Source organism: Berghia stephanieae, chromosome 4, assembly GCF_034508935.2.
Source record: "Berghia stephanieae isolate SIO BIC M18660-M18661 chromosome 4, UCSD_Bste_1.3, whole genome shotgun sequence".
Taxonomy (NCBI): domain Eukaryota; kingdom Metazoa; phylum Mollusca; class Gastropoda; order Nudibranchia; family Aeolidiidae; genus Berghia; species Berghia stephanieae.
The window spans coordinates 3,967,895-3,983,461 of NC_088363.1; the positions used below are offsets into that span (position 1 = coordinate 3,967,895).

General features: G+C 37.0%; 2 protein-coding genes across 2 annotated transcripts in view; both read right to left on the reverse strand.

Moving 5' to 3' along the window:
- LOC144971667 (uncharacterized) overlaps positions 1-8,667 on the reverse strand; it is a 77,656-nt gene extending 68,989 nt beyond the window's left edge. Inside the window, exons 1-3 of the mRNA XM_078912741.1 lie at positions 8,576-8,667; positions 6,209-6,333; positions 1,194-1,400 (exon numbers count right to left, since the gene is read on the reverse strand). Of these exons, the coding sequence (XP_078768867.1) occupies positions 1,194-1,400; positions 6,209-6,333; positions 8,576-8,667 (424 nt within the window). The remainder of the gene's footprint in view (positions 1-1,193; positions 1,401-6,208; positions 6,334-8,575) is intronic.
- A 4,257-nt stretch (positions 8,668-12,924) lies between these two features.
- LOC144971668 (uncharacterized) overlaps positions 12,925-15,567 on the reverse strand; it is a 36,779-nt gene continuing 34,136 nt past the window's right edge. The window contains exons 5-6 of the mRNA XM_078912742.1: positions 15,069-15,237; positions 12,925-12,995 (exon numbers count right to left, since the gene is read on the reverse strand). Coding sequence (XP_078768868.1) covers positions 12,925-12,995; positions 15,069-15,237 — 240 coding nt within the window. The remainder of the gene's footprint in view (positions 12,996-15,068; positions 15,238-15,567) is intronic.

The following is a 15,567-nucleotide window of genomic DNA, read 5'->3' on the forward strand; positions in this document are numbered from 1 at the left end:
TGTCTGTGACGTCTTCCCCGGTCTTTGATTAAATAGGCGCATTTTTCTTTGTAGATTTGCCTGTCGCCTGTTTGATGCCCTCATACATGGCCCTTATGTTGCCACTGTCAGACGCTTGCTGGATGTTGTCCGACAACTGAAGCCAGTAGTCTTTGGCGCAACGTCGTGCTGTTTGCTGTGCTCTGCTGCGTCAGCTCGCAACGCCTGCAGGTTCCTCTGACTTGGTTCATGTTTATAGTTGACAAGTGCGCTGCGAATGGCATCAATGACTGGCTCCATCTCAGTAATACTGGCTTCAAACCAATCATTGTTCTTGCGCTCCTTTTTGACGTATGTCAGAACTGCAGTGTTGTAAATGGCGTTTCTAAGAGAGTTCCAGCCGTCCTGTGCGTTTCGTTCTGCTTTTCTATGAGCTGTGTTGAGAGTCTTCTCAAGTTGCTCGTTGAACTCTATATTCTTTTCTCTGTGAGTGGTACACGCTCTGCTCCTCAACCACCAACCTCACACTCATTCTGTAGAGTGGTGTCTTCTGTATGTCCTTACTTTTCTTAACCTACCCCTATGACTCATACTTTCCCCAGCCATTGATGTATGGCCATGATCTGTAGTAGTAGTAGTAGTAGTAGTAGTAGTAGTAGTAGTAGTAGTAGTAGTAGTAGTAGTATTAGTAGTAGTAGTAGTATAGTATAGTAGTAGTAGTAGTAGTAGTAGTAGTAGTTTGTAGTAGTTATAGTAGTAGTAGTATTAGTAGTAGTAAGTTAGTAGTAGTAGTAGTAGTAGGTACATAGTAGTAAGTAGTAGTAGTAGTAGTGTAGGTATAGTAGTAGTAGTAGTAGTAGTAGTAGTAGTAGTAGTAGTAGTAGTAGTAGTAGTAGTAGTAGTATAGTAGTAGTAGTAGTAGTAGTAGTAGTAGTAGTAGTAGTAGTAGTATTAGTAGTAGTAGTAAGTAGTAGTAGTATAGTAGTAAGTAGTATAGTAGATTAGTAAGTAGTAGTAGTAGTAGTAGTAGTAAGTAGTAGTAGTAGTAGTAGTAGTAGTTATAGTAGTAGAAATAGTAGTAGTAGTAGTAGTAGTAGTAGTAGTAGTAGTAGTAGTAGTAGTAGTAGTAGTAGTAGTAGTAGTAGTAGTAGTAGTAGTAGTAGTAGTAGTAGTAGTAGAGAAATAAAATCTAGACAGAGGATTTGATTACTCACTGTGAACAATGATGCTAAGTTGAACAGTCAGTTTAGATATAACTTTACTAACAGTAGTGAAAAGGTAACGAGATTCATACAAGTCTACTGGGATAAGTTCATCACAGGCTACATCTCCTACGGGCTCTCCGGTATTGTCCGCATCATTCGACTTAGCAAAATGCAGAACCATTATTGCATGATCACTTGTAATGGTAATAAGATTATCTGTAAGAAGAGTATATGGTATAAAATATCAGTTTTTTTATGTGAGTATTATGCTTTGATTATCATGTTCTTATTCTCACCATTAATGTTAATTGATTACATTCATCTTCAGCTCTTCTACTCATATTTTATGCAAAAGGCATCATGAACCCATCCAAGCAACATTCACAAATTCGTCATGAAACAAACCAACATAATATATATAATATATATATATATATATATATATATATATATATAATATTATATATAATGGATTATCGGTGAAATATTTATAGGACGGCGATAAAGATATTTTTAGAAGGGTGGTTGTAATAATAATATATAAACGTTGCCATCATAAATAGATTCATGTATTATGTAGGTTGTTGTCGCAATTTCAACACGGTTCTTTGATGCCAGTCTGTCATAAATAAAGAGATGTAATAGAATTTCTAATTTTAAAGAATAGACTTCAACAATTACTACTTCAATGAATTACTTAAAATGTATTTATAAAACAATACGAATCCTGTGATTTTAAACAATAGTTGCATGGGGATCAATCTTATAAATATCTGCTCAAAGGTCCAAATTTACCAAAAACAAGGGTTGCATGTGAGTCAATGTCGCGTCGGTGTACGAAAAGTATCAATAAGGAAGAGGCAAATGTGTTGCTGGCTGAGAAAACCCGGAAAGATGCGCAAATTTCATAAATTGAGTCATGTATGCAGTGGTGTAGACCACATCTTCTGGCCATTAACTACTTTAAAATTTTCTTTCTATATTTATTAGAACCCAAATTATGATCATTTTTATTTCTGAATACAATTTGTTGCTATGGGAAACACTTTATCTTCGATTTTGGCTCATATCGATCTCAAATCGAAGCTTGCCGCATCTCCCTAGGTTTTTCTTAGCCAGCCTCACAAATAGAAGTCAAATAGTTTTCCCCAAAGACAGAAGTCTTCTGGTGTCCCTTTTACCCTGCTATAGTTGGGTCAAAATTCCTGACTACTCGACAGATAGTAATAAAGTTTTTAAGTTTAAAGAAATAGGTAGTAGAAGTGGTGGTATATGAGGCACGTTAGGGATTAATCAGGGTCGTGAGATAAATATTGACCCCCGTCAAAGCTGAAATATTTTAATATAAATAATCAGAATAGCCTCACACAATATCATATTAACATATGTGACCCATCGTCTCAAAACGGTATTGTGTCGGAAGGAACCATATGCTTAAAAGCCGATTTTAATGTTAAACTGGTCAATAATATAAATTGTTGATATTAGCACTCTAAGATATGGTATCCATTCTCCTCAATACAACATACAAACTCAACACAAGTCTGATATTTCTGGCTATAAATTCAATTTTCAATATCTTAGCCGACCCGACTTAATACCGTTTTGAGGCGAAGGTAACATATAATTAAACAAAAGAATAATAGTACATTTTTAATTAATTAAAGTTAGGCTAGGGGTAAGCTAATCTTTCATCCTTTCACGTTCTGTTTCTCAATTTATTATTATTTGTTCCTTATCTGTTTTGTAGAAGCTGGATCAGATCCTTATCCCATTACGGCTGGTACCATCTGCGATGTTTGATAACCCGTCTGCACTGTTCTGTGAGGATATCATCAAAGTTGCAGCACTTCAGCCGGTTTTCTTCGAGTCTTCTCCTCACTGCTAGAGAGATGCCAACGTGAACGGCGCTCCGGTTTGTAGATTCGTGAAAGGTTTGTTGAATGGCAGCGTCTTCTTCGTCTGTTGTCCTTCGTTTCCGTCCTCGTCGGTGAAGGATAGACCCAGTTATGTCAAACTCCCGGAGCAACCGTGAAACGGTGCTCTTGTTGCATCGATGTCTACGGCTTTTTTTCTCATTAAGAATTGCCAGCCATTCTCACTCCAATTGCTTGATTTTTTTTTTCTACTTCTGACAGACTTGGCAAAACGAGCTGTTGAAAATGGCACAAAGCCATAAGATTTTATACAAAATTCTGAAAATCTAATTACATTCAAGCTATCATGGAAACGCAAATAATCATGGAAACGTACTTTCTGACAAACTAATTTAGTGCTACTCTACGCGAGACCTTGACTATTGCTAGACTACGTCTTATAGGAAAATTCCAATTCTGAGCCTTTGTGCACAATTTTCTAATTTTGATTTATGAGTGGGGGTTTTAATGTCCTCACAAATGCATTTTATTAAACCCAAAATGTGAAGAGTTGTACAACCTTGGAAAGCTAAATTAATCATTCCCATGATCATGTAGCTCCAAATTTGACCATAACCTTAGTTAGTCCTGTATGAATGAAGTAGCCTTTATTGTGTGGCCAAGTTTATATGCATATTAATATAATAAATTGCGCTTATTTAGCGCAATGTTCTCATTATAGGGCTTTACAATAAAATATCGAGAATAAAAAGAAACATGAGGAAATAACATACAAATATTAGCAACAGGTCGATACATATATGCAAGTAAATAAAAATATTATAAAAATACAAAAAATAGATACATTCAAGTTTATTAAAAGGTTGAAATGTTAGTTGTGATTGTTTAAAACCCATTAAGATATAGGGGTTATAATATTTTAATTATGTCACAACATTTCTTGATTTCGAATGATCAAATCTTATAATGTTTATTAAAAAGGTACGGTTTTAAAAGTTTTTAAAGGAATATTTTGAATCTAAAAATCGGTAGATTAACTCTCCGAGAAGATTATCAAGTTAGAGTCCTCAGTTTTGTACAAGTCCAACCTGCCTCCTCGATAATTGAAATGTTCCGACATGTCCCCAATCTTCCATTTCATTCAAAGATTTTATAAAAAGTGTTGCAATAGAACTCAAGGAAACACTTCAACATAATTGGTCTTTTTTAACCTTCTAAATGTGCATACAGAATTTACCACAACACAGAGAAGACACTTAAAGATTAAATTGTCGGGTGCTGCTGTCCAAGAAAATGCCTCAATTCTTGCACATTCTTTGTTCCCCCCTCCCATTGGAAACCCCAATCATTCATTTGTAGTAAAGTGATCGTTGAATAATGCGGTAAAACCTTTATCAATGATTACAGAATATTTTACCTCACTTTATTGGCTTAAATATATGAAGAGTGACCCTATGAAATAGTCTTTTGATGAACATGAATGCAGATCTAACGTTTTTAGAGTCAATTCGCCATTTTTGCTGCACAATCGAAGAAAAGTCGAATCTCTCATTTGACAAAAACGAACGTTGCTGCATTATCTTTTGCTGGTTCCCCACCCCCACCCCCGCCCGCATCTCGCCGTAGTCATTGTTATGTTATAGCCTGACACTGAAATCCAAAAGGACTGGCAGTTTGACGTCATGTTTTGGTTTTTGCACCGCCTAGTGAGTTGTCGTTAGTAGAGCTCATGGAAAATAGTTATTTCATTGGTTGAACTATTGAATACAACTCACGATTTGTTTTCTTTTGTGGCAAAAGACAGGCATTTTGACGTCATTTTTTTGGTCAGTGTCAGGCCATACCTTTACAAAGGCCATGATCTCGCACACAAAATAACCCCCCAAAAAATGTCGGTCATATGAACACGCACACAAACCTTTAACATTATGGTTATCAAAATGAGTTGGAGAGACATGACCTGAGTTCAAAATACCACATGCTCATGCGACATTCTTCGTAACGAGGCATGTTGTTTCCTACCTCTCCTTTATCCATAATTTCCTACCGAGGGGCAACAACACAATCTCACTCTATTATAAAGGATTCAATAGGACGATGTCACGTCCGCCAAAGCAACCAGCAGCTTGGTTCTAAACAAAGAAAATCGCTACTTTTTATTCTTCGTGCTGGCTAGAACTTTTTCACATGTCATGTGATCAGAATGTATAAAAAGTCAAAACATGATAAAATTTATAATGTTTTTCCCCTCTAGATACACTCTTTTGCTCGTTGGAGAAGTATTTCAGAAGAGCGGTATGGAGATAATGGCGTCCGCCATTGTTCCGATAGTTTAGAACCAGTTACTATGCGTCATTACGAGGGAAGTGACGCCACGACTGTTGAACCCTATTCAGAGAGGATGTTATTATTCTACAATACGCGGCAATATTTGTTCTCATTCATTATTCGATCGTTCGCTGCAATTATTTATCACACTATTAGGGCGTATTTATGCATTCCATTTGAAATGCGATCGATCAATCCGCATATTTCACATAATATTTGTTGAAAATCATTTAAATTCTTCTAATTTTTTTGATTACATGAAACAAAAATTCCCTTGTTTATTTTGCGTTTGTATGTGTGCGCATGTACGTAGGTGTTTGTGGGTGTATATATATATATATATATATATATATATATATATATATATATATATATATATATATATATAAATATCCATAAGGCCGGATGGAAAGGAGCTCTGTTCCCATACAGTAGTCGCGAAATAGGGCATGTTATTGTGCTGACACTCTCGCAATGTCAATGCACAGAAAAGTGAGTAGAGCAGGCACTTATGTTGATAACAACAAGATATGAAGTGCATAGGAAAGTGCCAGAAGACAATAGAGATTAAAATTTTCGCGGCTTTGATGGGGGGTTCGAACCCGCGACCTTACTGGTACGACAACTCCGCCTGGCCGGTGAGAGCGTGACTCTACCGTATGAGCTATCCACCGGCCAGGCGGAGTTGCGTGTGAAGTGAGATCTCCACCAACTGAGCTATCGAGACCCCCCGACGTTGATGAGGATCCGATAAATTTCCTCTATAATATTATTGGAAATTGTGCCACATTGTGTTACCAAGTGAGTAGAAGTTCATACCATATGCAACATCGAATTCTGCAAAATCATCGGCCTCAAATTGAAAAGATTTAACTGTACTTCCCTTGATAGTCACATAGGTCTCTTTATCACCGGTGTGAATACGTAAAACGTCACCATTAGTCCTGAAAACAAGAAAATGGACACCATTTATCTTAATTGTGTGTCTATTTGGTCTTCGAATAGGAAGGTTCTAGGTTCGACTCCCGCTCTGAGCAGTGCAAAGATGAGTCCATGTAAAAATCCCTTTGCTCAAATTCTCTCACCATACCCGGGTGTAAAATGATTACCTAGCCGTTAACAGTTTTGTCTCTGTCTGAAAGTAATGTATTATCGCCAAACGGCGTCCTGTCCCGTCCTACTTATTATACGTTGCTGTTGGCTAGAGACCTTTTGTAAAGCACGTTGGGCACGTTAAGTGGATATTCCGCTGTCTAAAAGCTCAAATCTGTAATCAAGAATCTGTCGTTACCAAGTGCATCTTTGACTGTTTATTCTCGTGATGTTCATCTCTTCACATTCGGCCTCCTCGTCAACGGGTCAGATTAATAGCAATGTGTGAAACTTTCATTTTGAAAAGAAAAAAAAAACACCACACAAAAAACGTAAGCTTTTATAAAGCACACCATCCACTAAACGTGCTAACTCAATGCGCTTCACAAAGGGTCCCTGACCGACAACCACACATGTATATGAGACGTGACGCTTATTAAAAGATAACACCTTTTTTCCGACAGAGACAACGCTGTTGACGGCCAGGTAATCATTTTACACCTGAGAGAATGTAAGTAAAGAACCTTTTCCAAGGACTCAACTATGCGCCGAGTGAAGCTCAAACCTATACGTTCTGATCCGAAAGTGAGTGTCATACCACAAGACTACAAAGCCGTACTATATTATAGAATATCACGTACGGCTACTGACTGTACGTTAACTCTCTCCTTGTCATCCATTTCAGATTTTTCCCAGTTACGTCACACCCTCCCAACACAAAAATATATTTTTCTTACTCAAAAAGAAAAGGAACAAGTACATTCTATACATTATATTGTTCATCAGAATGAACTTTACAACAGAGTGTCAATTTCTAATAGCTACAACAAAGAAATTCTATTAATTTTGCGATATACAAAAGAAATCAGAATGATAAAATTGTTGGTTGCACCGTAACGAATGTGACGATTTTCCTACGTTTGCTAAGGAGAGGGTTAAATAAACGCAACATTGCTATTGCTAAATATGCTACTTCCAGTGCTCGACATGTTGATTAGAACACTGGGACCATTAATGTATTATTAAGATATTTGCCATCACAATGTAGTCTATATCGATGTTTCAGACCTGTGTGCCCATCATCAGGACTCTCGTGGCAAATATCATTAATATATATATATATATATATATATTCACCCAGAGCGATCGACAGTTTCTTGTAGCGTATTATTTATCATCCTCACCTCATTCGGTTATTTCCTCCTACAACCTTGTTTCATCCACTACTATACAAAATACGTCCCTGAAGATTCCACCAATGGGTGAAACAACATTGCTGTTGGAAACAACCGAATGAGGTGAGGATAATATATATATTGTATGTATATGTTGTATTATTATTATATATTATATATATATATAACTTACTGAAGTAAGGCCTTTCGCTTCCTAATTATCGAATCGGGACGCCTCGGCTGTCTCTCTAATCCTCTGTGTCAATTCCTTCCACAGTTCACGGTCTTTGTAGTGGATGCTAATTTCATAAGGTCTTCCTTTGTTTTGTTTTTTTTTAATCTTTGTTATTTTGAAAACGTTTTAGGTCTCTATTCAGGACAGTGTGAATTGACGTGGGTGGTGTGGTCTGCCTTTTATATTTCTTGTGTCCAGGTGGTGTGAACAAAAGTCTCCATGGCCTTATTAGTTGGTATATTCTCGTCTCTTCTGAGTATATACACAAAAAGCCGCCATCTTGTCTCCATGATTTGAATGACAAGGGTCTTTCATCGCATTTTTCATACAGTATTTTATTGCTTATTTTTGTGGTCTATCGTATATTCAGGTCTCTTTTCAATTGTTTTATATGGAATCTGTCTAATCGTTGCTCTTCGGTTCCAGTCAGTGTCCATGTTCCGCAGTTATATATAAGCACGGATTTCACAAGGGCTGTGTACAATTTGATTTTAGTGTTTATTTTTAATTTATCTGTTCTAATCCATATATGTAATAATTTATTAAGTGCAACCGTCGATAAACTTTTTCTTCATTGTGCGTCTTCCTTGTCTCCAATTAATGGTCCTATTTTTTTTATTGGCTCTCCATCCATCTCTCTTCCCTGATAATAATATTACATTTGTTTTGTCAGTATAAACGTACAGTTGGTGTTTTTGTAGAGCTTTTTGGATGTCTTTTACACTGACTTGTTTGAGGCCAATAAAGCCAATGTCGTCTGCATGTGCAATATTCATGGGGAGATCGTTTTCAAAACGTAATTGAGACGAAGCTACAGATTTACGCACATCTTTTAAAGCATTTTCTAAGAAAATGATAAATAAAACAAGGCTCAAACTGTCTCCTTATGGTGTACCGGTGTTGCCAAGCAATGATCTATCCTCTGAGGGACCGATTATATTATTATATGTAATATCGCACATGTGTGCGTGTATGTGTTCTAGAATATATATCACTGCCTTAGCAAGAACATTACTGTAAAACTGGAGACATAATGCAGTACTATTTTTTGATACCTCAATCTTCTGTATTCTATATTTGTGTATTGATGACTATAAAGGTGCTATCATTGTCAATATCAATAAAACTAAGAAAGAATACACAACCTACCTGTCTGGATAACTAAAGAAGAAGAACTTTTTGCCCCAGGTAGAAACGGGGGAAATATGCATTTGAAGGCCGTCCCAGGACCTTGCTGAAATTGACAAAAAAATAATAAAACAACCAAGAGTATACTCCAACCTGGCATCATGAAATGATTTGTGTTTATAGAAAACAAGCATGGCTGACGTTTCAAGAAACAGAGCCCCTTCAATTCTTCATGAATGTATGAATGAAGAGTTGAATAAAATTATTTGAACTCAATTTCTGTAGCCTTAACAGACGTAAGAGAAATTGCTTGTATTCAAAATAAAAAGAGGAACCACTAACTGGTAGCGTTTCAATGCAAGTAGCCTACTCCCACCTCATTGTCATACTCGCTTACCGGAAGTTTGGCACATAACCCACGTGCTAAAAATGATTGCGTCTGTTTTTGATGGGATTTGACGAAGCAAATTTGATTTTTTTAAATAAAACATAACGAACTCTAACCAATCCAACAAAAACGCAACCATCCTCATGTCAATTGTAAGCACCATGCAAAATTTGTGAGGATTTACCAAGCGGTTTCGTAGTCTTACTTTTACAAAAAATCCAATGGGTCAAATATATTATGAGATGTCAACTAAAAGCATTCTCAATTTTTTAAATTACAATGGCCAGCTAATTTTGATTGATTCCTCCAATTTGAACAATAAAACGGGTTTTTTAGATGCCAATATATTGGCAAGTCCCTCAATTCTTGTGTAACTGGCCCGAAATGTTACAACAAATCACACGTCAAAAGAACCCTTGACAACACTCACGGTAGTGAAAAAAATGAGGAAAATATCTTACCACACATTCAAGTAACCCCCCCCCCCTTGCGCCTCAATGATGAAAGCACACTACCAATGGTGCCTAGCGGTGACAGCAGACATATAATCCCTTGGATTAGACATGGGTTCACCACAGTACACCAGAGTCAAAGAGAGTCTCGATGATCTCGAAATATACATCTTCACCGCCGGCGAAGAACATCAAGGTGCAACTGTAGTGATATATTTCAATCGCTCTCAACTTTCCCACGATTGTAAATAAATCAATACATATTCTCAATACCTACTATCACAGCGTCGTCGTGTGTTAATCTTTATCGCCCTAGGCACAATTAAAAAAGGCCATGTGTTATAGCTACAGAGTTGACACCGCATTGAAACTGCTTCAATTCACACCATCGTGCTAGGCGAGATGGGCCATGTGTTTGACCGTTGTTGTAACGGGCACACATAACCGACCTATTTGGGAATTTACAAGATTACAGACGCTACAGCAATGACACACAAAACACGATTGGTCTAAAGAAAACAACCAATAGTAAACCAGGCAAGGCTTGGAATACTGTTGGTTCCTTGCGATTCACCAACTCCCGAGAGAAACACATATAAACTATGACAGTGATCAATTTCGCTCTCTCCCATTTAATCTGTTAAGAACTCACTGCTTCTATAGGGAACTCAAAATTTCTTCATAGCGAGAAACACGTGTGAATAAGGAACGGTTAATAACCACACTTGCATCGGTTAATGACAAAAATGTATCAAGCTACCAACCAACCATGCACCTGGAGAACAAACGAATATCCATTTGGCTACGCATGATACAGAGTGGAATCTTACAAGCGATCCACTGAAACTACTGGAATGAAACGGCATGTCCCATATAACAGAAGAAAACTTGGCACCGCCACCAGTCACCTCTAAATCTAAGCACCATTACAAAGAAAAAAGAAAAGTTTGTGATACGGGATGAAAATTAAATAGACATAGCCTAAATTTAATGAATTAAAACCAAAACTATTATTCTTTGGCTAATTATGTGTGAACTTGTTATTGTATGAGGCAATTCTGTTGATTTATATTAAAGTACTTCTGCTTTAACGGGAACTAATACTTACCTTCTGAATCTACTTATCCCTATATAACGTGCCAATAACCTACCACTAATTCTATTACCTATTTCTTTAAACCTAAAACATTATCTTGCTATCAGTCATTGGATAGGTTGTGGAAGGCTGTCAGGCGAAAGAGACAGCTAAGCAGGGGCGTTGTTTTCCAATACGACAACGCAGCACTCCAAACCGCAAACATCACAAAAAACTGGTTGAAAACTCATGAATGGGAAGTTTTACCAAATCCTCCTCATATTCCTGATCTGGCACCGTCCGAATTTAATCTATTTAGACCTCTGAAGCGCCACTAGGCTGGAAAACGGTTCAAGGACGACGATGAACTGAAATCAGATGTTGAAAATGGGCTCAAAAGCCTTGACGTCATTTTTGTTTTAGGGAGGGTATATTTGCTCTTCTGTTGCGGTGAAGAAAGTGCATCAACCAGCAGTAGAGAATCCAAAAAATAGACGTCCCTAAATGAGCCAATAAGATGGATAGATAGATAACGTGAGTAAATGTGACTCATGTATAAGGGATATTAAACAAACGACAACACATTTTGGACCAAAAGACTCACTTAATTTAATTCTGGGAAGTCCTCGCATTTGAAATGACCTCCATGTCACAAGGACAGAAGACGGGGAGAGGAAGAAGTACTTATTTCCTCCGAAATTTATATAATCTCAGTTGAAAACGAGACAAGAGCTGAATGCGAAATCAAATGGCGGAAAATGCCCCCATTAAACGGTAATATCTACATTGGTTGTTTCTTTGGACTGTCCCAGACTAGAATTGAAATAAAGGACAATATGGAAAGCAGCTTTATGACACAATGATTGCCATTATGCATGAATTCAACCCCACAAGATAGTCCATGAACCAATCCGGGAAAACAGCATCTAAGACGGTGTCTTTACTTTTAATCCAAATATTGCAACTACATCAAAATTATTGCCTGGAATTAGCGGCCACAAACTTATGTTATTCAACGTCGGGGCAAATTTGAAGAAAGAACACAAACCCACGGACCACAATGGGGATATGGACGCAATGAGAACTGATTTAAGAGATTGGGTGAGAGATTTTCAAGAAAAGCCAAACTGTGTGAACGAAAGCAGGGGCATGTTTAAGGGTATTATCACTGACGCATGCCATAAAACGCAGTATACAAAAGAAAATCATAATTGGAAAGCATCGGCTGACACGGATAACACTGGAAATAAAACATCCCCAAAAAAAAAAATAATGCAGAGACGCTACACCTTTGCAAAGAATTTTGGGAGAACAAGCTTTTGACAGACTCAATCTCTAATCTATAAGAAACTATGAAAATCAAGCAATCAATATGTCAATAACTTGCTTGATGACAATGATCAGAAAGATGCAAGAGTATCAAAACGATTTTGGAGGTCTATATCCTCGAAAAGAAAAGATGCTTTGAGTATCAGTACTCTGCAGTTCAGTAATGGCTATGGAGCCACAGGGCGAAATAAATGGTCAACATATTATACAATCAGTATGAATAACTAAAACATTTTCTAGATGGAATTGTGGAGGGTAAAAGAGGTAGAGGAAGACCAAACAGAAGATGGTCACATGACATCATCGAATGGATGAATAAGCCAGTCACTGAATGTGATAGGATGGCGCAGGACAGAAGCTTGTTTTGGTTGGCAGTTGCGGAGGCCACCACCAGAAGGGATAAGCCATGATGATGATGATGATGATGATGATGATGATGATGATGATGATGATGATGATGATGATGATGATGATGATGATGATGATGATGAGAGCGTGTTTACCATGGCAATCCAGAGCTGCCATCCTTGAAAAAACGATTTGAACCATCCGTACTAAAAAGAGCTATTTCTGAATATCGAGTTTAAAAGCACATCCTTTCTTTCGAAACAACTAAACCGAGTGGCCCAGAGAATATACCAACCAGAGTATTAAAGAATCTTCAATAGAAACAGCTCGATTTCTGACCAAAATCTTTCAACAATAAATCGATGAGGGCCATGTACCAGACGACTGGAAACATGTATTTATCAATGCAGTATTTAAAAAGGGAAGAAGAGACCAACCATTCAACTAACGTCCCATATATCTAACATTGGCGCCACGTAAGATCCTAGAACACATCATTTACCATCATGTAACGGAAAATCTTGAACAGCACAACATCCTTTCTGACTCACAGCATGGCTTCCGGAAAAATAGATCTTATAACACACCATTAAAATACAGAATTGACACCATACCACAACTGCATGACATGAAACATCAAATAGACGTAGTTTTTGACTTAAGCAAAACTTTTGAGGCCGTAGCACACCAACGTCTCTGCTGAAAGCTGGACCAAGTCGGCATAAGAAATTTGAAGGGCAATCGTGACATCTACCACATGATATTCGGAGTGCCACAGGATACTGTTTCAGTGCCACTATGCGTCCTCGTCTATATCAATGTCACCATGGAAAACCTTTCGCATAAAACCCAACTAAGACTTCGGAGACTCATCTTCCGAACAATATCCAAATCCGAACATTCAAAATCATTAAAACGTGACATTGAATCATTATATAGCAATGACTATCCCGCACAAATATTTGGGCCTCTTTTTCGCTCACGAAGTGCCCGAATTCGCGTCAAAATATGGGACGAAGCCGTTTCGTATATGCTATTTTAAAAAATTAATTACGACGCTGTTTACCGATGAATATGACTGAAAGTTGGCACAGTTAGAAAAAAGGTCATTTTAGATTATGTCAAGCGCCAAAACTCGTGCAATTACCAGAAGACCGTTAAAAATAGATTTTTTCTCTTTGGAGTAAAATATTTCTAAAACTACCAGGCGTGGAGGTTTTGTCGCTGACAAGGTAATACATGAACATTTCTTCTTTTTGGTTGTAAAATTTCATATGAATATGACGAGTACTTTTCCCGTATTTTACAAAACACCATCCTAATTTGCTCTTCAAGTTTCAATCTTTTAATACACTTATTACGCAAGATACAACCAAAGGTCGAAAAAAAATGCCGAAAAAGCGTCCCATATTTTCGCGTTTTTTTTTCCTCTTTTCTGGTCATCCAAATAAATGACACCTTTGAAACTGCATAACTTGTTTATTTATGAATGGATTTTCAGAATTCAAAAACATTTTACTCAGTGGAGATAGGACTTTGGTTTTAGCCAAAAATTTTCCTCAAAAAGAGAAAAAAACATTTTTCATAGTCATTGCTACATTATAACAATTGGACTAATAATGGAAAATGAACTTTCATCCATACAAAAAAACTCATATTACAGAAATAAAAAAAGTCCCAAAAAAAAAAGACAGCAGCTCATTTTGCATCAGGATTCAGGTCGAGGGAGGAGGACTGTGCCTCAAATGCACCAGATAAACTACGATGGAAGCCCCTTCATACAAGAATTTACAAGCAAGCAATTCGCAAATGTATAAAATCGTAAACGGGTACAGCACATCAATAACAGTCTCATCTTGCCAAGAAGCCGCAATAAAGCACTTATTCAATAAGAAACAACCACAGAAAGAAATTTACAAAACCACAAACACCAATACATAGAAGTTCAGCGGTTTTCACTCGGACCAATGATGACTAGAACAAATTTCCAAACAGAGTCATTAACAGCTAATCCCCAGAGTCTTTTGAGAGACACCTTCACTGTTTTGTTTATAGCTTATTTGGTTTTAAAGTTACATCATATATATATATATATATATATATATATATATATATATATATATATATATGCATAATATGTAATATGTGCATAAAAGACAGGAATGTCTCGTGCCTCTTACAATGATAGATTGAACTAGATTGGTGCGACTGTTGTGAGTTGATACTAGTATGGACGTAATTAAAATTCTAGTGGACCAGAATAAAACACGTCAAGCAAGAAATACAGAAACAGTCTGGGTAAATCGAAATTCGTGGATTTTCTCACAAATCTCTTCAAAAACTCCTATAACTCTTATTTACAGGGAAGGCCATATAATATCATGATTAAAAAAAAGATTAATATGTTCCGTTAACATATAATTAAGGATAGAGGTGGGTGGGGGGGGGGGAACTTACATTTCAATGGAATTGGCGCCGGTTTATTGCCTTTAAGGACATGATAAAAGTCAGCATTTTTCTGTGGGGAATTGCCAGGAATATACATAGGCCTGTTTCCTATAAAGACAGCAATAGGCTCCGATGACGTAATGTGAGTGCCACTGAAATCAGTATTTCCCCAAGTATCCTTTTAAAATAGAATAATAAGTATGATGATGATGATGATAATGATGATGATGATGATGATGATGATGATGATGATGATGATGATGATGATGATGATGATGATGATGATGACGATTCCTACAAACACAATTGAGACCATGTATGAAAAACTATTCAATCCAATAGCTTTTCAGAAATATCCCCTCTAGGATTTTTAGTGTTGTGAATTTTCTAAGAAACTGCGTCCAGCTTCCGTTCTGTGTGACAAAGAACCGACTATGAATCTATTGAGAAACCTAGAAAATTATCAGTTCCACGCGCATCCACATGTCATAAATCGTGTTTAACACGC